The sequence below is a fragment of the Hemitrygon akajei genome, chromosome 5 (genome assembly GCF_048418815.1).
Source record: "Hemitrygon akajei chromosome 5, sHemAka1.3, whole genome shotgun sequence".
Classification (NCBI taxonomy): domain Eukaryota; kingdom Metazoa; phylum Chordata; class Chondrichthyes; order Myliobatiformes; family Dasyatidae; genus Hemitrygon; species Hemitrygon akajei.
The window spans coordinates 167,984,675-168,008,143 of NC_133128.1; the positions used below are offsets into that span (position 1 = coordinate 167,984,675).

The window sequence follows — 23,469 nt, forward strand, 5'->3', positions numbered from 1 at the left end:
CTTCCTAGGGCAGAAATAACCAACCTACTGATCTTGTCTGAGAATGCCCTTCTGTGAAACTTACCTTGTGCCAACCTTTCAAAGGCCATTTTCTTCTTTTCAACATAAACCCTTCATGTTTATCTGGCTTCTGGACATTGGTCTGTCCAATTTTTAATCCTTCGATGATTTCCCAATTGTCACCATCCTGTAAGTTATGAAGAAACCAGTTACTCTACAACAAAGCAATTTAGATGAGAAAGCACCTAAAATTGAATTCAGGGGTTTGCCAATCCGTTGTATTCGCTGGCTTTATTACTTGCAGAGACACAAAACAAGAGGAATCAAAGGAAGTGGTATATGTGACAGGGAAAGTTTTTATTCCCACTACAGAAAGGTACAAATGTAATAAGAAAATAACTGCATTTTATTCATATTGTAACAACACCACCTCCACCACAGCATCACTATATCCCCTAGTCCTCCACTGCCAACTCACAATCCTCATTCATTTATTAATTGAGATACAGCACGTAATAGACCCTTTCGGCCCTTTGTATCATATCGCCCAGAAATCCCCTGATTTAATCCTGGCCTAATCACGGGACAATTTACAATGACCGATTAACCTACCAACCCGTACATCTCTGGACTGTGGGAGGAAACCGGAGCACCCAGAGGAAACCCATGCAGTCACGAGGAGAACATGCCAACTCCTTACAGGCATCGGCACAAATTGAACCCGAGTTGCTTGTACTGTAATGCGTTGAGCTTACCACTACGTTACCGTGTTGCAAATGAGAGGGGCGGACTTTAATCCGCAATGACATCACTGAAAGACAATCTGAATTTAAGGAAAACAAAACTTGCTCCATTTTAACTGTCCAAGAGCTCACCCATGTGGTGGGCTGGGAGAAGAATGAGTTTAGTTGAGGGATTACCACTTGGGAAAGGGGGACAGGCTATCTTGGAGATAAGAGTGAAGATGTAACAACTGCAGAACATTCATTTCATTTGGGGATGGGTTCACCAATCCATCACATGGGAATGGATTGGTCAAGAAATATTTGGAAGCATGCAATAATATCAATTATTGTATTGCTAAATGTCTACCAATATACACTGTAGTCCTAGTAACATCCAAATCCGGCTTTTCATTACTGGCTTGCAAAGTATCAATCTTTTGCCAGCATTTTCAAAAGACAACTTCACATGGAAGTTGTTCTCTGGCTCAGAACGTAGACTCACTAATCTCTGCGCTTTATGCCAGCCATGTCTAATCTGTCTAAAGAAGCTCCATACACGGAAAAGGCAAGTAATATTTCTTTTTCTTTGCTGCTGTTCCTTTCTGCCCCTTGTGGCGTTTTTGGAGGCAACCTGCCATTTCCTGAGCATTTTTTGGCTTTTGTTTTTACAAGGCTGAGTTGCTGGCTTGACGCTCAAACCAGCACGGACGTAAAGTGTGCAAGGAGAGGAGGCAGCCAGGTTCGAACCTGCGACCACTCGCCTTAAAATCTGGTGCAATGCCACTCTGCCACTGCAGGCTTTCCTTTCTTTTCTTTAATTAAAATGAACATATATCTTCCATGAATTTTTTGTTTCATTCTTTTGATTACCTGCGGTTATCAGAGTAATTTGGAAAAAGTTAAGAAGTCCTTGACAACAGGCCATCAGGTAGTCACAGTTCACTCCACTTGACCACAACAGAAAATGTACGTGCAGCCAGAAGAATGAAGCTAAGGATGTATATTCAAAACTGGATCAGAAGTAGTCCAGCTTTTTGAATCCCATCACTCAACATAAGGTGCAATACTTGTACCAAGACAAGAATAGGAAGGAAACAACATCAAAACAGCCACGATTTTGACAAGTTATGGATACAGTTTGGAAAGTAATTGCAGTCAATGATGCAAACTCAGCAATTACATCAATAACTGCTATCATAACAAAAATTGGAAATGGAGATAAGGTTAGTTACAAATAGCTGACTGGTTCTGTTGCAGATATCGTGCATTTCACTGATCTTGGCATGTAATGTTTACAAATTTTGAATATCACTGATGATAAAGAGTAATATTCTCTCATTAGTAAAATGGTACGTTGAGCCCAATGAGCTCACAAACATTATGGCACAACAGGCGCTCACAGCAACCCCATCGATCCCATTCCCCCTCTTATTTCCCTGCCAACCACCTAGACTAGGAGTAATTTGCAGTTACCAGTTTACCTGACAACCAGCTAATCTTTGGGATGTGAGCCTCTGGGGGAAACTCACAGATCAAAAGGAGAACATGCAAATTCCACGCCGAGTTGTTGGAAGTGTTTTTGCTGAACTACCTGGAAATTCTGGTGTGGTTTCTTACCTCGGGGCCAACACCAGGAGAGATGGTGGGCGGATACTCATTGTTCTAAGCACAGCATATTGTAGAGAATCGGCAGAAGATGAACTGTGTTTCTATTCAAGAATGTTCTAAAGAAAATAGAAGAGTACAGCATAGGGACACACCTTTCGGCCCAGATATTGCGTCAAACTAATAAACTAGTGTTATGATACCAGCCCCCTCCTTTGTGAGAATCGCAAGAGCCCTAGTGAAGGGGGGGGGGGGGGTCAATGACCCAAGAGAGAGAGAGACGTGCTGAATAGACACAGGAAATGGGAGAGAGAGAGACGTGCTGAATACTGCGTTCCACCGGGATGCAGAATAAGGCGACCTTGACTATTGTCTCATGAAGACCACGTGTAAAGCCCTCGGGCAAAGTGGGCTGGTTGAGAGAGAGATTGACACCTGCGATCCCGTGAGGAAGTATAAAGGAGGGTCTGGGGGGGACGACCCCTTTAGACGCACCAAGGAGACACGATAGCGATCCCGTCGTAGCGGGAAGCCATTTTGAAGGAAGCCACGTGCGTTAGATTCCGAATCGGGAGTCTGTGGCTGGAATCACGGAAAATCGCTTTTAACTAACAACAGAAAAGCCTGCTCCCCTGATTCCACGGCTTTGCTTCGTAAGGGCCCGGGCAAGTGTTCCTTTTCTCACCAATCTCTCTCTCTCTCTCCAACACGGGAAACCCAGCGGTTCCCAAAAGGCTGAAGCCTGCAGACTTTTGAATGACTGTTATATTTCCATCGGACAATCGTTTAACCCCTAGACAACGATAGCTTATTTCTTATTGATTATTACTATACCTGCGCTTTAGATTGAGTATTGACGACATATGTTATCTGAATGTTTGTATTAACCTTACTTTTGTGCCCCTTTATAAATAAAAACGTTTGAAAATGGTACCATCAGACTTCAGCGGACCTCTCTATCTTTGCTGGTAAGTGATCCAGTTACGGGATACGTAACACTAGTAACTAAACGCCTAATTAAACTAATTCTTTCTGCCTATACAATATCTAAATCCATCAATTCCCTGCACATTCACACGTCTATCTAGGAACTTCTTAAACCCCATTCCAAGCACCTACCACTCTCTGTGTAAAAAAAAAACCCAAAAAAATCCCCTTCACATCTTTGAACTTACCCCCTTTCACCTTAAATGCATGCCCTCTGCCCCAAGGGAAAAAGGTTCCAACCATCTAACTCTTATCATCTTATAAATCTCTATCAGGTCTCCCCTCAGCCTCCACCATTCAATCCAAAGTTGTTCAACCTTTTCCCATAGCAAATGCCTCACAATCTCAGCACCATCCTGGTAAACCTCTTCTGCACCCTCTCCAAGTCCTCCAGATCCTCCCTACAATGGGGTCACCAAACTTTGATTCATTATTGCAAATGCAGACTAATCAGAGTTTTATAAAGCCGCGACATAACATTCTGACTTATAACCTCAGTGCCATAAGACATAGGAGCAGAAAAGGCCATTCAGCCCATCGAGTCTGCTCTGCCGTTATATCATAGCAGATCCATTATCTCTCTCAACCATATTCTCCTGTCTTCACTCTGTAACCGTTCACACCGGCTAACCAAGAACCCATTAACCTCTGCTTCAAATATACTTAATGATTTTGCCTCAATAGCTGTCCATGGCAGCTACCTGGCTAAAGAAATTCCTCACCATCTCTGTTCTAAATGGATATCCCTCTATTCTGAGGTTGTGTCCACTGGCCCTATACTCATCCACTTTTGGAAATATCCTCCACATCCACTCTATCTAGGCCTTTCAATACTCGATAGGATTCAATGAGATACCCTCTCATTCTTCTAAATTCCAGCAAGAACAGACACACAGCCATCAAACACTCCCCATTGTTACCCCTTTCATTCCTGGCATCATTCTCGTGAACCACTTCTGGACCCTCTCCAATGCCAGCACATCTTTTTTTTAGACAAGGGGGCCAAAACTGCTCACAAGAATCCAAGTGTGATCTCACCAATACCTTATAAAGCTTCAGCATTACATCCTTGTTTTTATATTCTAGTCCTCTTGAAATGAAGGCTGATATTGCATTTGCCTTCCTCACCACCAACCTATAAATTAACCTTCAGGGAATCCAGGATGAGGACTCCCAAGTCCCTTTGCACCTCAGATATTTGAATTTTCTCCCCTTTAGAAAATAGTCTATGCCTTCATTCCATCTACCAAAATGCATGATTATACACTTCTCTATACTTTATTCCATCTGCCACTTCTTTGCTCGTTTCCCCTGTAATGCACTGTAATGGCTTCTCTGTAATGTTCACTGCTGAGGTAATGGTTTCTCTGTAGCAGCAATGTTTGGGTTATGGCTGGAGATTACTGAACTGTGGGATGAATGTTAGCCAATCAGGATTTTGTTGCCCTGTTCTGTGAATCTGGAAGCAGTTGATTTCGCGGGCTTTTGCGAGAGAGAGAGAGAGAGCAAGAGCGAGCAAGAGAGAAGACGCGAATGGAGAGATTTGGTAGACTGCCGGATGGGGTGGACTCAGAGCGAGAGTCCGAAGGGCAGCGATGATCGGAGGAGGTCAATGGTGAACAATCGGCCTATGAGTGAGCTCCAACTTTGCGCACAGACTGTTAATAAGATTGGGCCCTTTTGTTTTCTTTTATTTCGTTTCTCTACTAACCATATAGTCAAAGTAAGAGCTATAAAGCTTAATTGTTTATTCGTATAGCTTAATTAGTAAAGCTTAACTGATTATGTCTTCAAGATGGTGATGTGACGCAGCGTGCAGCAGCCACTTTGGAATGAATATCTGTAATCTGTCAAGTAGGGGCCGTGTACAATCCTGATTTGATGGGGACAGACGTGTGAAGCACGGAGGAACATCTGGTTAAACTTTTGAAATGCCTGTTTCGCTGCTGCTGCTACTGTGCGATCGGAAAAATCTCCGGGAGGAAGGCCCCGAATCCTTGGCTTTGCCTGTTGCTTGGCAGCCGATGCTGGGGTCGAAGCGCTCGGCAGAGATGGTGCTCGGTGTCAGAGGGCTGGTCAGAGGCTCAAAGTTTTCGGATGGACTCGGAGTTGGCTGTCATCGGGTCTCCCAAAGTGCTGCATTGGCAAGCTGCCGTGCTGGAGGTTCATGGCAGGAAGAGTTTTTCTTCCTTCTACCATCTGCGTGAGATGATGGGCTGTCGGAACTTTGAGACTCTCTTTTAAACCGCGCCATGGACTGCTCTTTATCAGGTTACGGTACTACTTTGCACTGTTGAAACTATGTGTTATAATTATGTGGTCTTTGTCAGTTAGTCTTTTATCAATTATGGTATTATCTGCACTGTTGAAACTATATGTTAATTATAACTATATGTAACTATGTTGTTTTGTGTAGGTCTTGTAGCTTTAGTTTTGTCTGATGGGTTTGTAGTTCCTTTCCGGGGAATGTGCCAAGACGGTAGCGTGATATTGATACGTAGCAGCCTCTCCGGACTCTGGATTGGGGATTACCAAACGTAATGTGGTTTTTCTTGTGTGGTCTGTTTTGTGCTTTTTTGTGATATCATCCCGGAGAACGTTGTCTCATTTTTAACTGCATTGTATTTGTAGTTATAAATTACAATAAACTGAATCTGAATCTGTATTGTATACAGTTTTTTATTTCAGGGTACTGATTTCTAACAGGGGAGACATCGTGCAACATCCACCCAAACAAGATTTCTTAAGTTTGGCCAGACCGGGGGTTATCACCCCCTATATTAAGCCACTAGGCGAAGCGAGAGTTACACCCCAATCTGTAAAAGTCCTTCTGCAGACTCCCTGCTTCCTCAGCACTTCCTGACCTACCACTTATCTTTGTTTCACCTGCAAATTTGGCCACAAAATTCCATCATCCAAATCATTGGCACATAATGTGAAAATAAACTGTCCCAACACAGACCCCTGTAGAACACCACTAGTCACTGGAAGCTAACCAGAAAAAACACCCCTTTATTCCCACTCTTGACGAGATGACAAGAACGAAGGTGGAACCGCTAAAGGATAAAAAGGGCAACATGAGCCTGGAGGCAGAGGAGGTTGAGGAGGTCCTAAATGAATACTTTGCTTCAGCAGGCCTGTATGCCGGACAATGTGGAGATTACGGAAGAAGTGCTGGATCTTCTTAAAAACATCAAGATTGATAAATCCCCAGGGCCAGATATGATACACCCCAGGTTGTTGTGGGAATTGAGAGAAGAGATCGCTGGAGCATTAGCTATGATCTTTGAATTCTCTTTGGCTACAGGGGAAGTGCCGGAGGACTGGAGAATGGCAAATGTATTTCCCTTATTTAAACAAGGTAATAGGGAGAAACCTGGGAACTATAGACCGGTGAGTCTTACGTCGGTGGTCTGCAAACTACTGGAAAGGATTCTTAAGGATAGGATCTACGAGCATTTGGAGAAGTACAGTCTACTCATGGATAGTCAACATGGCTTTGTGAAGGGAAGATCGTGCCTCACGAGCCTGATTGAGTTTTTTGAAGAGGTAACAAAAGAAATTGATGCGGGTAGAGCAGTGGATGTGGTCTACATGGACTTTAGCAAGGCATTTGACAAGGTCCCTCACCAAAGACTCATCCAGAAGGTCAGGAGGCATGGGATAAGTGGAACCTTGGCTGTTTGGATAAAAAATTGGCTTAAGGAAGAAAGCAGAGGGTAGTTGTGGAAGGGAAGTATTCTGCCTGGAGGTCGGTGACTAGTGGAGTGCCGCAGGGATCTGTTCTGGGACCCCTGCTATTTCTGATTTTTATAAATGATCTGGATGTAGAGGCGGAAGGATAGGTGAGTAAGTTTGCGGATTGGAGGAGTTGTGGATAGAGCTGCAGGTTGTCGAAGGTTACAAAAGGATATAGACAGGCTGCAGAGTTGGGCAGAAAAATGGCAGATGGAATTCAATCCAGATAAGTGTGAGGTGATGCATTTTGGAAGGACAAACCAGAAGACTGAGTACAGGATTAATGGTCAGTTACTTAAGAGTGTGGATGAACAAAAGGACCTTGGGGTTCAAATCCATACATCCCTCAAGGTCGCTGTGCAGGTTGGTAGGGTAGTTAAGAAGGCCTATGGGATGCTAGGCTTCATTAACATGGGGATTGAGTTCAAGAGTAGAGAGGTCATGTTGCAACTCTACAAATCTCTGGTGAGACCACACTTAAGAGTATTATGTTCAATTCTGGTCACCTCATTATAGGAAGGATGTGGAAGCTATGGACAGGGTGCAGAGGAGATTTACCAGGATGTTGCCTGGTTTGGAGAACAAGTCATATGAAGCAAGGTTAGCAGAGCTGGGACTTTTCTCTTTAGAGTGTAGAAGAATGAGAGGGGACTTGATAGAGGTCTACAAGATTATGAGAGGCATAGATAGGGTGCATAGCCAGTACCTGTTTCTCAGGGCACCAATAGCAAATATCAGAGGGCGTATGTACAAAATTAAGGGAGGGAAGTTTAGGGGAGACATCAGGGTTAAGTTTTTTTTAAACACAGAGGGTTGTGATTGCCTGGAATGACTTGCCAGGGATGGTGGTGGAGGCTAAAACATTAGGGGTATTTAAGAGCCTCTTGGACAGGCACATGGATGAAAGAAAAATAGAGGGTTATGGGGTAGTGTGGGTTTAGTACTTTTTTTTTAAGGATTATATGGGTCGGCACAACATAGAGGGCTGAAGGGTCTGTACTGTGCTGTAAGGTTCTATGGTTCTTTGGCTCCCGTCAGTCAGCCAATCTTCTATTTATGCTAGTATCTTTCCTGTAATATCATGTTAACAAGCAGCCTCACATGTGGCACCTTGTCAAAGGCCTTCTAAAAATCCAAGTAAACCATATCTCCTGACTCTCCTTCATCTATCCTGCTTGTTATTTCCTCAAAGAATTCCAACAGATTTGTCAAGCAAGATTTTCCCTTAAAAAAAATCTTTTATCATGTGCCTTCAAGTACCCCGTAACCTCATCCTTAATAATCAACTCCAATATCTTCCCAACCACTGAGGTCAGACTAACTGGCCTATAATTTGCTTTCTTCTACCTCCCTCTCTTCTTAAAAAGTGGAGTGACATTTGCAATTCTCAGTCTCCTGGGACCATTCCAGAATCTTGTGATTCTTCTCTTCAACTACCATTCTTCTAGTCCATCATTCTTATTGACAGGAAGACATCAGTTCCTACCCAAAAATTCCTTTTGAAGTACTGTAGGGGAACTTGCCCCTTAGGTTGAGAAGCACTATATTAAAAAAAAACTGTAAAATTAACATTTTTGATGGGGTGGGAATTTCATACACCCTCTCTGGAAGAGTCCAGATTCAGGAGAAAACAACAAAATCTGGCTGCACCCAAGAGTTTTTCATTAATGTAGTAATCCAAAGTTGTTTATAGCTAGAGAAAAAGCTGTTCCACTTTCCATGCAAAATCTGCCTCATTACTTCACACTGATTTATCCATTTCTCTTTCAAAGAGTCTTCCTCTTGTTGGGTTCCACTGTAGCACCTGACTCAGTTCTCCATTGACTTCTGGACAGGAAAGTTTAATATTCATTACGATAGAGTCCACTCTGCTTCCACTGATTCTCTGCAATAAATACTGCTCTGAGTTACTATTCTTCCATTTCTGATCAAATTGATCTTTTTAAAAATGTAAATTCAGTAAGATTGCCTTAAATAATCTAGTCTTCCCATTGCAAAGACATCACCAATTACCGGTAATCATAATTCAGAAAACAGAATGAAGTTGTAATTAAGTCAATGAAATAGATTTTTGCTCTATAGGGAGTTATGTGAATTGGGCAGGAATATGAAGTTGAGATTAAAGTAATTACACAAGAGCACAGGAGTCTATGGCACACTCATGCAAGTAGTTTATAAGCAGTGTAGCATGCATGATCAATCTAAGCTTGTGTATTGCTGTGACAGGCCACTTTTTAAAAAGACAATGACATGAGAAAACAAGTTAGTTTGTTAGTGCATCACACAAAGCCTCTATTAAACCTGCACAGAAAAGATCAATTGTTTTGGAGAAGTAGTTTTCAAAAAGATGCCTTCTGGACCTTGGGGTAAGTGCTAAATTGGGGGAAAGCTAATGACAGCAGTAATAGGGGTGTGTAGATGGGGAGTGGCTGTTAGTGGGCGAATCCACATCTGAAATGTGGGAGTCTTTCAAAGAACTGCCGCTCAGAATTCAGGACAAGTACATTCCTGTGTGGAAGAAAGACAGAATGGCAATGTTCAGAATCCTCAGCTGACAAGAGCTGTTGACATAAAAAGGTTTAGGAAGCTGAAATCTTCCAGGGCCCTTGGAGAATATAAACAAAGGAGGAAAGAGCTCAAACAGGGAATCAGGAGGATGGAATGTCTTAGGCAGGTATGAATAAGGAAAATCCCAAGGCATTTTATACATACAATCAAGGGGCAGCTAGCAAAAGGGTAGAACCACTCAAGGAAAGAGGGAATTCATGCCCAAAGCCAGAGGAACTGGGTGACATACTAAAGGAGTATTGTGCATCAGTATTCACCCCAGGATAGGACATGAAGGATGGTGAAATTGGAGAAGGATATGCTGTAATTCTAGGGCATGTTCATAACAAGGTGGGTGGTGGTGTTGGATCTTTTGAAGGATTAAGTTAGTTAAATACCTACAGCCTAATGCAGCATATCTGAAGTTACTGAGAAGGGTGAGACAGATGATCGCTGGAGCCCTGTCAGAGAGCTTTGTATCCTCATTAGCCATAAGCAAGGTTCCAGAGGACTTGAGGATAGCCAATGTTGCCCCTTTGTTTACATACAGTACTGAGCAAAAGCCTAGGGTGCCTAAGACTTTTGCACAGTACTACAGTAATTTTATATACTGCACTGTACTGTTGCCATATTTAAAAAAAACTAATTTCATGATGTATGTGAGTGATGATGAACCTGATTCTGATATGGGTCTCTATTGTGGACTGAGATTGGGAAGGGAGCTAGGAGAGGGGAATCATGGTTGGGGAAAAAAAGGAAGAGAGAGGGGAGGGAGCAGGAAGCACCAGAGAGACCTTCTGTAATGATCAATTGTTTGGAATCACATGACCTTGCCTTGCATCCACACCACCCTCGCCAGAGTATAAACTCGCTCTTCACTCCACACTGACAAATACAGTACTGTGCAAAAGTCTCAGGCACAGGACCAGGTACAGGACGCGAATGTGATACACAAGGATTTTAGCAGAGCATTTGATGAGGTTCATCAAGATAAACTAATCCTGCAGATCAGGCACAGAGTATCAATAGAGTCTTAACAGATTAGATTCAAAACTGGCTTGGTCATAGAAGACAGAGAGTAATGGTGGATAGGAGTTATTCTGACTGGAGGACTGTGACCAGTGGTATTCCACAGAGATCAGAGCTGCGATTACGTTGATTGTGATTCAGGTGAAAATGTAGATCAGCTAGAAATACGGATGGAGCAATGACAGATGGCGTTTAATCCATTTAAGTGTGAGATGTTGCAGTTTGGGAGGTAAAACATAAAGGAAAAGTATAGGACCCTTAAGTGCGCTGACACAGAGGGATCTTGAGCTGCAATCCAGAGCTCCCTAGAAGTTAGTTACACAAGCAGATAGGCTGTAAAGAAGGCATACCACATACTTACATTCATCAAACAGGGAATAGAATATAAAAGCAACACAAACAAAATGCTGGAGGACTCAGCAGACCAGGCAGCATCTATGGAAAAGTGTATACTGTCAACATTTCAGGCCGAGACCCTTCATCAGGACCTGAATCTAAAAGTTGGGAAATAAGTTGCAGCTGTGTAAAACTTTGATTGGGCCGCATTTGAAATATTTTGTGCAGTCCTAGTTGACACATTAGAGGAAGGATGTGGAAAGAGTGCAAATGTGGTTCACCAGGATGTTGCCTGGATTAGAGAGTACAGTGAATTGGGCCATCGATTAATTGGGACAGCTACTTAAAGAACAAAAATTAATTGAGAAAATAGCTGGGATTCCTTTTGCTTTTTTGGGACACAATGCTGCTTAAATGGGGCAGGTGACTGCTGCCAACCAGTTTCTAACTAGCGTCTAATGTGTACACGTGTGGCTGTTAGAAACTACTCCATACTTAGAGCAAATGTTTTCTAAATAGTGTGCTTGTGTTCAAAAAGCAGTGATTTTTGACTCTGATGGTTGGTGAGAAATAAGCAGTGAGACAATTCAGAACTCTTTTGTTCACTGCAATTTCAAGCATTCAGGCTTGGTGGTGCCAGAAATGGAGTGAAAATGAAATCATTTCACTACTTCAACAAGTTAGGAACTACAAAGAATTTGAAGGTATCGACAATCACTTTGTATATTATAATGAAAATGAAGAGTTGAATGATGCAATTATCAGAAATTGTATGAAGGCAGTCTATTATCTACACTAGTAATGATTTTGTTCATTATCAGCCAATCAAAAGAACACGGCAGCATAGACTGGATGAATTCCACCGTTGATCTCTATTAGGAACTAATACAGTTTTATAGCACTGTAGTGGTATTGATAGTTTTCAAATGTCTTCTGTATTTTACTTAAATTAATTTAAAGTAAATATTTTATTTACTCACTTAAACAGCAGATTGCCTTTTTTTTTTAGTACCTTTTTAACTATTTCCATGAAACTTTGCCTAACTGACGTAGCCACTTATCAGGTCAAAATGTACTGGTCCCAATGTGTCCCAATTAACCAGAATGCATTGTATAAGTAAATAAGGAGGTTGGACAAACTTGAATTGTTTTCCCTAGAGCATAAAAGGCCAAGGGAATAACTGATAAAAGTATATAAAAGAATAAGGGGCAGATAATCAGAGCCTTCCCCACCCCCCAGGATGAAATTGTCATATAGTAGAGGGCAAAGGCATAAGGTATCATGTTTCCCTCACTATCCAAAACTCTTGTCAATTTTTGAATCTGAAAACTTGCTAGTCAGACAGGCACATGAACTGTCAGGGGGGTGGAGGGATAGGGGCCATGTGAAGGTGAATGGGATTAGTGTAAATTGGCATTATGGTCAGCACCGATATTGTTGGCTGAAAGGTCTGTACCTGTGCTGATTAGTTTTATGCACAATGTTCAATTAAATAGAGAATATTTAGAAACAAAGAGGCCTTAAAAGGGGGAAATTTACTAATAAATGCCTCCTTTAGAGAGGAGGAATACTTTCCTTAAAATGTCATCAAGTGAACAACTGTAATTTCTCTAATCCAGTCAGATAATGCATGAGAATGCATCAGAGGCTTAACAAAATATTATAAACCTTTCAAACTATTAATAATGCAAGTGCCAGCATTATATATCTAATTGTGAACAATATTTCATTTACCCAAGAGCAAAAGCACATCTACATGAAGTGACATCATCAGCCACAAAGCCAGGATATATGGATGCACCTATCGAACTTGATAGTGTTTGGTAATTTATCAATGAGAATTCCAACTGCAAATTATTTCCGACCAGGCATCTTCATCTGCATCAATTATTGCTGAACGCTGCACTGTTTAATGAAAATTTGTATGTTTTTACTAAAGTGCATTTCCTGGAAATATAAATTATTCTGACCGGATACATACATTATTTTCATGCACTGTAAACAAAAAAATATTACTAATGTTTTCAGGAATAACATGTAAAGGGCAAAATGCATCAAAATTTCAAGGCATAGACCCCTCCACAACTACTGGCAGCTCTGGACATTCAATCTGGACAACTAGTCTCTAAAGAAACTGTGAATATGTTATTTCCTACTGAGATTTCTATCCCTCTTTCTATCTCATGCAGCCTGGTTCCTGTTCATTCTCTCTGTCATGTTCAATTGCAGGACGTGCACCTGTGCTGTGAACAACCAGTTAGAGTGATAAGTCTTTTCACCATTTTATCGCCCTAAGCCAAACATACACTCCCCAGCTTCTCCTCAAATTCTTGATTGTTCCCCCAACAACCTTCAACATACCACCTCAAATCAAGACAAATTACATTACTATTTACCTGTTCTGCATACTTCATTACAGGTGTGCACTGCACTAACCTCTTTTCAAAAATCTACTCCTGTTCACTTCACAATTGCGCACAAGCACCACTGACAGATTTTGTAACACAAAGAGAAGCAGTAAAACACAGCGTACAACTCAATGTTCTTATACTAAGTACATCCTTTTTTTAAAACACAGCTTAAACATTCCTGTTCATATTTCACATTCCCTTCTCTTTATCAGGTGCTCACAACTTAAGATCACTTCAGAATCAGGTTTGATATCACCAGCATATGTCGTGAAATTTGATAACTTAGCAGCAGCAGTCCAAACAGAAAAAATATAGAAAAAAACTGAATTAATAAATGTATATTAAGTAATTAAATTAAAATAAGTAGTACGAAAACAGAAAATAAGAAAGTAGTGAGGTAGTGTTCATGGGTTCAATGTCCATTCAGAAATCAGATGGCAGAGCAGAAGAAGCTATAGTATGCCATTCCTTTCTCCATTAAAGAAAAATTACAGTTCTGAGTTTACTTACAGCCAAACAGAAACAAAACTGTACTTTCTATCCGATCTTCCTACAATTTCTGAATATTGTATTCTTGGTTAATTTAGATAAAACAAGGCCATTAACATACTAACTTTTCTCTAAGATTACTTCATTAGGTAGATGTCAGAAAAAGAAATTCAGCCATTTCCCATACCAAGGTGAAACTTCAATTTTCATTTTAAAGTCAGAGGATGGAACTCCCCCCTTCCCACCAAATCATTATTGAAAAATAAAAATAACACAAGGTATGTACAGAGATATGTATATTGTCTCTATAACTTTAACAAAGCATGTGCATGCTGTTCCAAAAAACAGCAAATTTAAACTTCTGTGTACGGTCACCATCCAAACCACATTCCACATGGGATGCAGGGAATCACAAAATAAAAGCTAGTTTCAAGACTCACATCTGCTCCGCTAATTAATTATAACTCATCTGAATCATTTACCCATCTTACCTTTAATTCTCTCGTAAAAACATGAGGATTAACTATCAACTGATCTCTACCCTGAAAGAGGGAGAATAATGGAGGTCAGCAATTTTTTTCATGAGAACTTGCTTCTTATTTTCCTTGCTGAGCAACCCAGGCTCCAATACTTAGACTACGCTGCCTTTTCCTTCTACGTTTTCAGTTCAAGGCCTTTTCAAAAAAAAAGATTATAAATACCTTCTTAGCCAGAAACAGACATCGGGCTTTTTAAATGGTCATTGAACTTGGGTTCTCAAAACATCGACTGCTATCCGAGACTCTAATTTCTCACTATTTTGTGATAGAGACACAGAGCATAGAAACAGATCCTTCAGCCCACAAAGTCCATACTAACCATCTAGCACCTACTCTCCCCACACTCCCATCAACCAAAACACTGTTATGTTTCTTTCATCCAATGAGAACAACCCCCACAAATCCAATGTTTAATTTCTGTGATACCTTTGCATTCTTCTTCCTTCTGCACTACTCCTAACTTATGCGGCATCTACAAATCTGGATATACAACTCTGCTTCGTTGAAGTAGTTACTAAACGTGGTTCAAGCCCAGAGAAAGACACCTTAACAGAAGTAAAACATCCACAGCTTCTACATAGGATCATTATCAAAAATAAGTGAAACTGAGCCAAAATTAGAATATATTAGAAGTAATCAAAATAGTCTGTTAGTTTTTAAAAAGATTTGGAGAGTGAAAGGGAAAAAGAAAAATACTTCTCTAGGACAGCCTTATATGTAAATGAAATCCTTACTTTGGCTGCAATTCAACTAAGAATCTGTCCTTCACCTTGCCCCAAAATGCAGTCCCCTGCTCTTGTCCAGAGGCACACCAACCATTTCTTACTCCAGACCCTTTTGCACCATTTAAACTTCTTTATACCCTTGTTTCCCAGTACTCAATTGCCACTTGGGTCCATACCAGCATAGACATGGAAGTATTAGTTTAAAAATTCTGTTTCTCCAAGTAATTTATTGATTCAATGATGCCGTCTGAGCTAACTTCCTTACTAAACTAATAATCCTCACCAACAAATGGATGCAGTCACTATAATATGAAGTTATTAATTCACAACTTTGACTACAAAATTAATTTATTGACTGGGTAATTGATTTATTGATTTAATCTAATGTTTGTAAATCTATTAAAATTTCTTCTTGCTATCTGTTGCTCTCTAATGTCTAGATTTTATATGCTTTCTACTCAAAATGTTTATAATTCACTTGTGCCTACTTTTTGATTATTAGTTGTACTACTCTCTACTTTAGTGGTTGCCTCAAGAAAATTATATTATGTGGAGATTTGGCATGACATCTAAAACATTGACATCTTTGGATGTATAGTACAGAATATATCATCTGGCTGTATCACAACCTGGTATGGAAACACCAGGGTCTCTGAACAGAAAATCCTACAAAAATTAGCAGATATGGCCCAATACAACATGGGTAAAACCCTCCCAACTATTGAACATATCTACATGAAACACTGTTGCACGAAAGCAGCATCCATCATCATCAGAAATCTCCACCACCCAGGTCATGCTCTCTTCTCACTGCTGCCATCAGGTAGAAGGCATGTGCCTCAGGACTCACACCACCAGGTTCAAGAACAGTTGCTACACCTCAATCATCAGGCTCTTGAATAAACAGGGATAACTACACTCAACTTCACTTGCAATATCATTGAAAAGTTCCCACAAACAATGATCTCATGATCAAGGACTCTCTATCTCATGTTCTCATTATTCATTGCTATTTATTTATATTTGCATTTGCATCATTTATTGTTTTCTGCACTCTGGTTGATCTTTCATTGATCCTCTTAAAGTTGTTATTCTGTTGACTTGCTGAGTATGCCCATGGGAAAATGAATCTCAGGGTTTTATATGTACTTTGATAATAAACTTACCTTGAGCTTTAAAACACTTTTGCCTGCTTAGTTGTGGATTGTTCTATGCTTTTCTTGAAAGTGATTGTTTGCATACCTTGTTTGAGCTAAACTACTTACTTGTAAAAATGCATTATCAGAATCAATACCATATTTTGATGTAATTGGATTAGCTGACTGCTAGATTTTAATTTATGTATCACTCATGGCTGCTCCCCATGTTTCAGGTACATTATAACTTTGGAAAGGTTAAAAAAAACATTTAACACTCTCCATGACAATGGACAATATAATGTTTATGAATTTTTAACTGCTAGACTAAATTATACTTTATTTTCATGTGGGTAAACGCATTGTCTAAAAATCTATTCTGATTCTAAACGGTAAAGTTACAGTGACACTTCTGCCTTGCTACAAAATCATTCCTCATGTGAAAGGACAGATAGATAACTGAAAGGGAATCCAAAAACTTAACATAAATATTAAAAAGTAAAAGGATAATTTATTAAATTGTGGGATTAATTAGGAATAAAAGAAAACCATCACATAAAAGCAGATGACCTTACTGAAGAAAAAAAAGACTTTTTATGTAACATTAAAAAAGTATAGTTAATTTTACATAGATGCCAAGAGAATGCACTGAATAATATAAAAAGAGAAAACATAAGAATAAATAGAAAGGAGTGTCACTCAAAGGCATTAAGTCACCCAGCCCAATGGATGGACTGGTTGTTGGAGGAGAATAGTATAGATATAGCAAGTACTCTGATCCTATCCATGCATTCACATTAAGGGGGATATGGGTCAGAGAACTGGCTGTCTGCAAATCTCAACTTCCATTCAAAAAATGTGGATAGAGATAAACATGAGAACAAATAGAAAGATGTTTGTCTAACATCACTGATGGCAGAACTATGAGAAATAACATTCAAGGACAGAATTAGATTTCCCTTGGTGATATATCCAACATGCATACATGAAAGGCAAATATTAACTGAAATGTGTTTTTGATTGAAGTGATATCAACTTTTTTTGAGAGTTATGCTCTGGACTTCCTCCAGTTTTGAGGGAATGTTTCTCCGGAAAATTATATGCAGATATGATCCACAAGGTTGAACTGCAAGACAATTCTTTTCACATATAAAAACTTTGGACATGGATACAGGGAATACAATTTAAAAGTCCATGGATGATATAAAACTTGTTAAGTGATATAAAACAATTAGCAGGACAGTAACAGACTGTAGGACAATACAGACTCATGTAATGGAAGGAACATGGGGAGGGCAATGCGATTTAGATGGCACCATTATAGAACACATTTATAGTAGGAGGTCCTGGTGGTAAATGTTTACAAATGATAAAATGTTGGCAATACTCAGTGGATCAGCAACTTCTATGAAGAGAACAACAGTGTTGATGCTTCAAGTTGATGTAAATGAGTATTCTTTATCTGATAGTGAAGTGGGAGATATGAGGAGAATAAAGGGAATTTCAATGAAAGGACAGAAATTAAGAAAATCCAGTTAATGCAAATAGTGTTCGTGCCATCTGAAAGCAGATGGCAAAGGGTTGTTAATTAATACCTGTCTGAAGGAGGTATGATCAGAGGACAATGAACGAGAGGAGGAAAAAAGTTGAAACTTTAAGACAGAGAACAAAGAAGTTGCTGGAAATCGACTTCCGGTTAAGATGGCGGTAGCTTAAGTCGCTAAAACTATTGCTCTGCTCCATTTCATATACCTGCATTTATTTCTTACTTTTCCTCCCACTATTGAAGTTGCTGGCTGCAGAATGAGTGTATCTCAGCCTACTAAATCGGCAAAAAAAGACACTCCATCGGGAGCAACCTTGAGTGAAATTGTGTCGCTGTTAGAACAAACCCGACAAGATATGTTTGCTCAATTTAGTTCGTTGGAACTGAAACTGGATAAAATCAACTCTACACTGTAGAATCACGCTCAACGTTTATCACATGTTGAAGAAGTCACAGAGAAACTAGACCGTCGTTGTAAAGACCTGGAAAGAGTTTGCTCTACCCTAAAGGAGCATAATAGCAAGTTAACTCTTAAAGTTATGGACCTTGAAAGCAGGAGTAGACGCCAAAATCTTTGAATTCTCGGCTTGCCTGAGACTGTAGAAGGAGGATCTCCTGTCGAATTTTTCTCAAACTTTCTATGTGAGATTTTTGGAAGCGAAATACTTTCCAGTCCTCCAGAGATTGATCGAGCACACCGTATCTTTACATCTCGCTCAGCGGATGGCCAGAGACCATGTCCAGTGATAATTCGCCTCCATCATTACCACATCAAGGATTTACTGATTAAAGAAGCTCGCTGATGTAAAACGCTTCAATATAAAGGTCATGCTATCCGTTTAGTAGAGTACTATGCACCTCAAGTTATGAGTCAACGTGCTGAATACAGAAGAGTAATGAAAGTTTTCTACGATCGTAGACTTCATCTGTCTCTCGCCTATCCAGCCCAGCTCCAAATCAAGCTTAGGAACGGCGATTTTAAACGTTTCGATTTGGTTGCAGAGGCGCAGACCTTCATTGATAGCCCATCTGCTACTTCGAGTTCCTCAGATACGATATGATATGATTTTTTTTTCTTTTCAACCTTTTTTCGTTTCTGTTTAGATAACAGTTATTTTTTTTCTAATATTCTAATCTTTATTTCTATCTTTTTCATTATCCATTTAACTCAATATATTTCGATACGATGGATTTCTATTTTTCAGTATAGGCATTTTCATTTTCCTTAAATAGAGCTGATTGTGAAGCTATGTAATTAGACACCTCTTAAAGGTCTTTGGAGACTTTATTTCAAAATGGAGTCGGTGTCGCATTAAAAAATTGATATCGATTCGTGAAGTGACGACACCTTTGAATGGTTTTTTGTTTTTCTTTTCAGACTTCAGTCTCCAATTTTTACAAATCTTGATATTTTTTTAAAATTTAAAATGTAGCTGTTGCCACACCTATTTAATTAGTAGCTTAATTATGTTGAATTGTCCTATTGAAGTGTTTTTTTTCCATTTTCTCAATTTTAGTTTCTATCTTACATAATTTTAGTTCTTTAAAAGTGATGATTTTTTTTCTGTCCGGTTAGATTATTTTAACCTTAAGCAGCAGTTGATGCTGTACCTTTAAACTCAGTTTCGGGTTTGGATCAAATTCCTCTCGAATGGATTTTTCTTCAGTGGGTTTTTTTCCTGTGTTTCAAGATGCTATTTGTGTTTTTTTTCTTATTTTTATGATTCGGTTGGATTACTTACTTTGACGTTAAAGTTTTTTCTCTGTATAACTGAGTTTATAGATTATCTTTTTCTCGGTTTATCAACTCTAGCAGGAAGGTTGGGGTAAAGTTTTTTTTAGACCATTATTATACTTTAAGATTTACAAACTTTGAATGTATTGTTTTTTCTTGTTAAGGTAAATCTTTGTTTGTAACTCTTAAAGCTTTTTGGTGTTTACTTCCATTACTGTATCAACAGTTGGAGTGGAGATAATTAAGATGCTACCTAATTGTAAGTCTATTTTCCCTTGACAATCGGACCGTACATTTCCAGCTTTTTTTGACTTTTGTTTTTTTCTGATCAGGTAGTAGGCTTCCCCCCCTTTTTTTATTACAATATGTAGTTCTGGGTAATAAAAGTGTATCTCATATAATGGTTGGCTTGGAGGATAGGTGATGGATTGGGTGCTTTTCTTTCTTTTTCTCTTTTTGTTTCCTTTTTTTACTATGGGTGACTTGCTCATTTGTTAAGACATGTATTACTGTTATTTTTGTTTATATGGCAATGATCCTTCTATATATATTATTGATTTTCTTTTCTTCGTTGTAGTTTGTAGAAAATTATAAATAAAATATTTTTTAAAAGTTGTTGGAAATCTGGAAAAGGGAAAATGCTGGAAACATTTGACAGATCTGGCATTGTTTATTAAGAAAGAGAAACTGAGATAACATTACAGGTCAGAGCCTGACGTCAAAACCAAATCTGCTCTGACCTAAACTTGAAAGGCTAGTTATCTGAGACGGGCGCTCATTGCTGAGTTCCTTGAAAAACAAGTTACTTTCTATCCAAGCCGAGATCCGGGCTTTAAAGTAGTAGTGAAAAAAAACTTTAATCTGGAACTTCCTGTTTGGAAGTATTTACCATAGCTTTCAAAAGGCAATTTAAACATTGAGTAGTATTTGACATAAAACTTCCAATTGATTAGCTCACCATCTGTACCCACAGGACAGCTGCCTGGTAAATCCTTTCTTACTTGAGAGAAGTAAAATTTTAAAAGAAGACAACTCCAACTTGATCAGAAAGGAAGCACAATGCTGGATCTTTTAATCACACCTCCACTTTGATAGAGTTAAATCACATCCTTTAGCTGAAGCAGATGTTAAACCTTTGATATTCAAAATCTATTAACAAATAAATATCACTGAACTTTCTCTAATATAAACACCAGGCGTCAAAACATTGAAAACAATTAAACTAATTCAAATCAACAATTTTTAAACTAACAATAGTTAATCTTCTCTATTGTCTTTCTCCTTTTTAAATAAATAAGATCACTGTTCCTGTATCCAGGGGCTAACCTGGTGTAAGTTTATAAGGTAGGTTTTTCCACTGTAACTCAGAGCTAACAACCCTGACTGGTAAAACAAAATTGTTGCGGAAACAGCAATGAAGAATCCTTCTACATCTGAGTGTGATGGTCTTCTTGAGCGTCCACCTGGAAGCTGCTTGACTGACAGCAGTAAAATCTGAGCTACTGACGTGTTGAAGGAAGCCCTGAACAACAGCTGTGATAGAGGACCTTCGTATCTGCCCTAAAAGCCAGCAGCGTGACGGGCAGCAAGTAACCAAAGGAAAACTTAAGAAACTGCTTAAATTTGTGCTCAACAAGTAGATTTAATTAGGACACCAGCATCAGTCAACGGCAATCCGTGTGGAGTTTGCAACATGCACATTAGGTGGGAGTCTCAAACCTCCTCACAGTTAGATTTTACTTTTGTAAATTTACAAACTTTACAAAGTTACATTTCCACACAGAGCCACCTGCTTTTCAAGCAGAAGGTTTGGACCATTCTATCAAGTTCATTTTATCCTTTCCCTGCAAGTAAATTGTCTCCTCTGTATGATCACAAGTTGAAAAAAAACAATCAATTAAATCATCTTTCCGACCTGCAGCTACTTCCAAGTCTGTCTTAGGCAGCCACGAAGTAGATCGCTTCCCTTTTTGCTATTAGCACATCCATGTTTTTTCTTATAGATACTTTTAAAGTTATACATATAAAGTACACACAAGCCATCCACAGAGCACAGAAATACTATAATTTTATATCAATATTTTTAACTGCTGATTGAATGGTTGCAGAGGGTGCAGTGAAGGTCAATGTGAGGGGAGTTATCAATAGAACAGATTGTTCTGGAAGGTGAGAAAAGTCATTAAATTCTGTAACACTGATGGCCACAATATTTCAGAGAGGTCACTTCAATCTTAAAAGAAGTGTCAGTTCCATGAATTAGTGAACAAACTCGGAAAGCTCCTTACCGGCCTGCTCTCCCTTTGAGAGGAGGAAGATGATGACCCACTCCTGTGAGTGGGAGTTGACCCTTTGTGAGCCGGTGACATGGTTTTCTCTTCAGAGCTCATGGTTACTGTTCGTAGTGAGCTGTATGCAGTTGTAGTCGCACTGTGGCCTTCAGTTAAATTTTGAAATTATCTCGATTCCAGTGCTTTAGCTATCATTATTCCCATCAGCTGACCAGCAAAAACACCACTGGGAAAATACCAGCTCAACCTGGGAAGAGGAAAAACAAAGGGGATCAACTTTTGCAGATATTTATAGAGTCCAAGCAACTTAACCTTACCTGTAAGTATTCAACAGAAGAATCATGTAAATATTTATCTGAATTTATCTAAATCCATATGTATTATTTTATGAAAAAGAAGGTATTTGCTATGTGCAAAATGTATTTCACCCATTACAATAATATGAATAACATGTATATAAAGTTTTCTTCCCTTCCTAATATTAAGGATTTTGCGCTGCAACCTTCAGATTATTCCAAAATACAGAAATCTATTCTAAATTTATCTTGATGAAATAATCTGTTCAATATTTTCAAATTGCAAGGGTATCCTCCTCTCTGTGGATCATCTGAAACTTATCTTGAATTCATTATTTTTTATCAAAAGTACAAAATTTACCATATTAAAAACTGACTTCACACTAATTGTTTCATTATTAATTTCCATAGATAGAACAATAACTAATTTTCATAAGAATGAATGTATAACCAGCAAAAGTTTAAAAAATGCATTGGAACCAAACTTTAGGTGTAGAAAACTCAACATTATTGCACATTTAGCGTGCATGATTAAAGATGTATCTTTGTTCCATTAACTATAGAGAGCATCTTCATACTTTCTTGTGCAGATCAACAGCTGCAGACAAGTTTATCAAACCAGCCCAAGACCTGCTTGGGACCTGTATGACTTAAGATTTTATGGAAGCAATAATGATGGCGTCCACTGTCATTGCTGTTAGATGCCTGCAGTAACCTATAGGGATTTTTGTATCAATCTAACTTAACAAGGAAATCCTATTAACTCTTGCCAATGATACACTGTGAATTCACAGGCTGCCTGGTTTGTAGACCTTTCCAACAGAATCCAGGGGTTTTCAGATATACCTCAAACAAACTGATTCCTTTAATTATAATGTTTGGTGGGATACTAAGTCTTGGTTATTACTTAGCTGAACTACCTAGTCCAAAAAGTGAAGACTAACCTGTACCTTATAATATTATTAAGTAACTTCCCTACCAGTGAAGTTAGATGCACAAGCCTGCAATTACTTGTCATTTTCATACCATCCTTCAAATAAAGGCATTGCTTTGTCTGTCCTCCAGTCATCTAACAACTCAATAGTAAAGAGAATTTAAAACCTGTCAGATTCCAGCAATCTCCCTCCCTTAGCAGTCTGGGGTACATCTCATCAGGCCCTGGGGATATATCTATCTAGAAGCCTATTAGGATATACAGACATCCCACCCTGCAAAAACTCATTTCAGGGAGGTAGCACGCCCACCCCCCCCCCCCCCCCACCCCAGTCAACCTCCAAGGGTCTAATCTGTAAACCAAGTTGGGTAGATGCAGAAAATGTGACATTATGATACGTAC

The 23,469-nt window shown here is 39.2% G+C and overlaps 1 protein-coding gene across 6 annotated transcripts in view; it reads right to left on the reverse strand.

The window, feature by feature from the left end:
• Positions 1-23,469, reverse strand: part of osbpl6 (oxysterol binding protein-like 6) — a 161,961-nt gene that overhangs the window by 73,704 nt on the left and 64,788 nt on the right. For all 6 annotated transcript variants that reach the window (XM_073047130.1, XM_073047129.1, XM_073047128.1 and 3 more), the window contains exons 2-3: positions 21,835-22,084; positions 65-187 (exon numbers count right to left, since the gene is read on the reverse strand). In XM_073047130.1, the coding sequence (XP_072903231.1) occupies positions 65-187; positions 21,835-21,936 (225 nt within the window). In that variant the 5' untranslated portion in view covers positions 21,937-22,084. The remainder of the gene's footprint in view (positions 1-64; positions 188-21,834; positions 22,085-23,469) is intronic.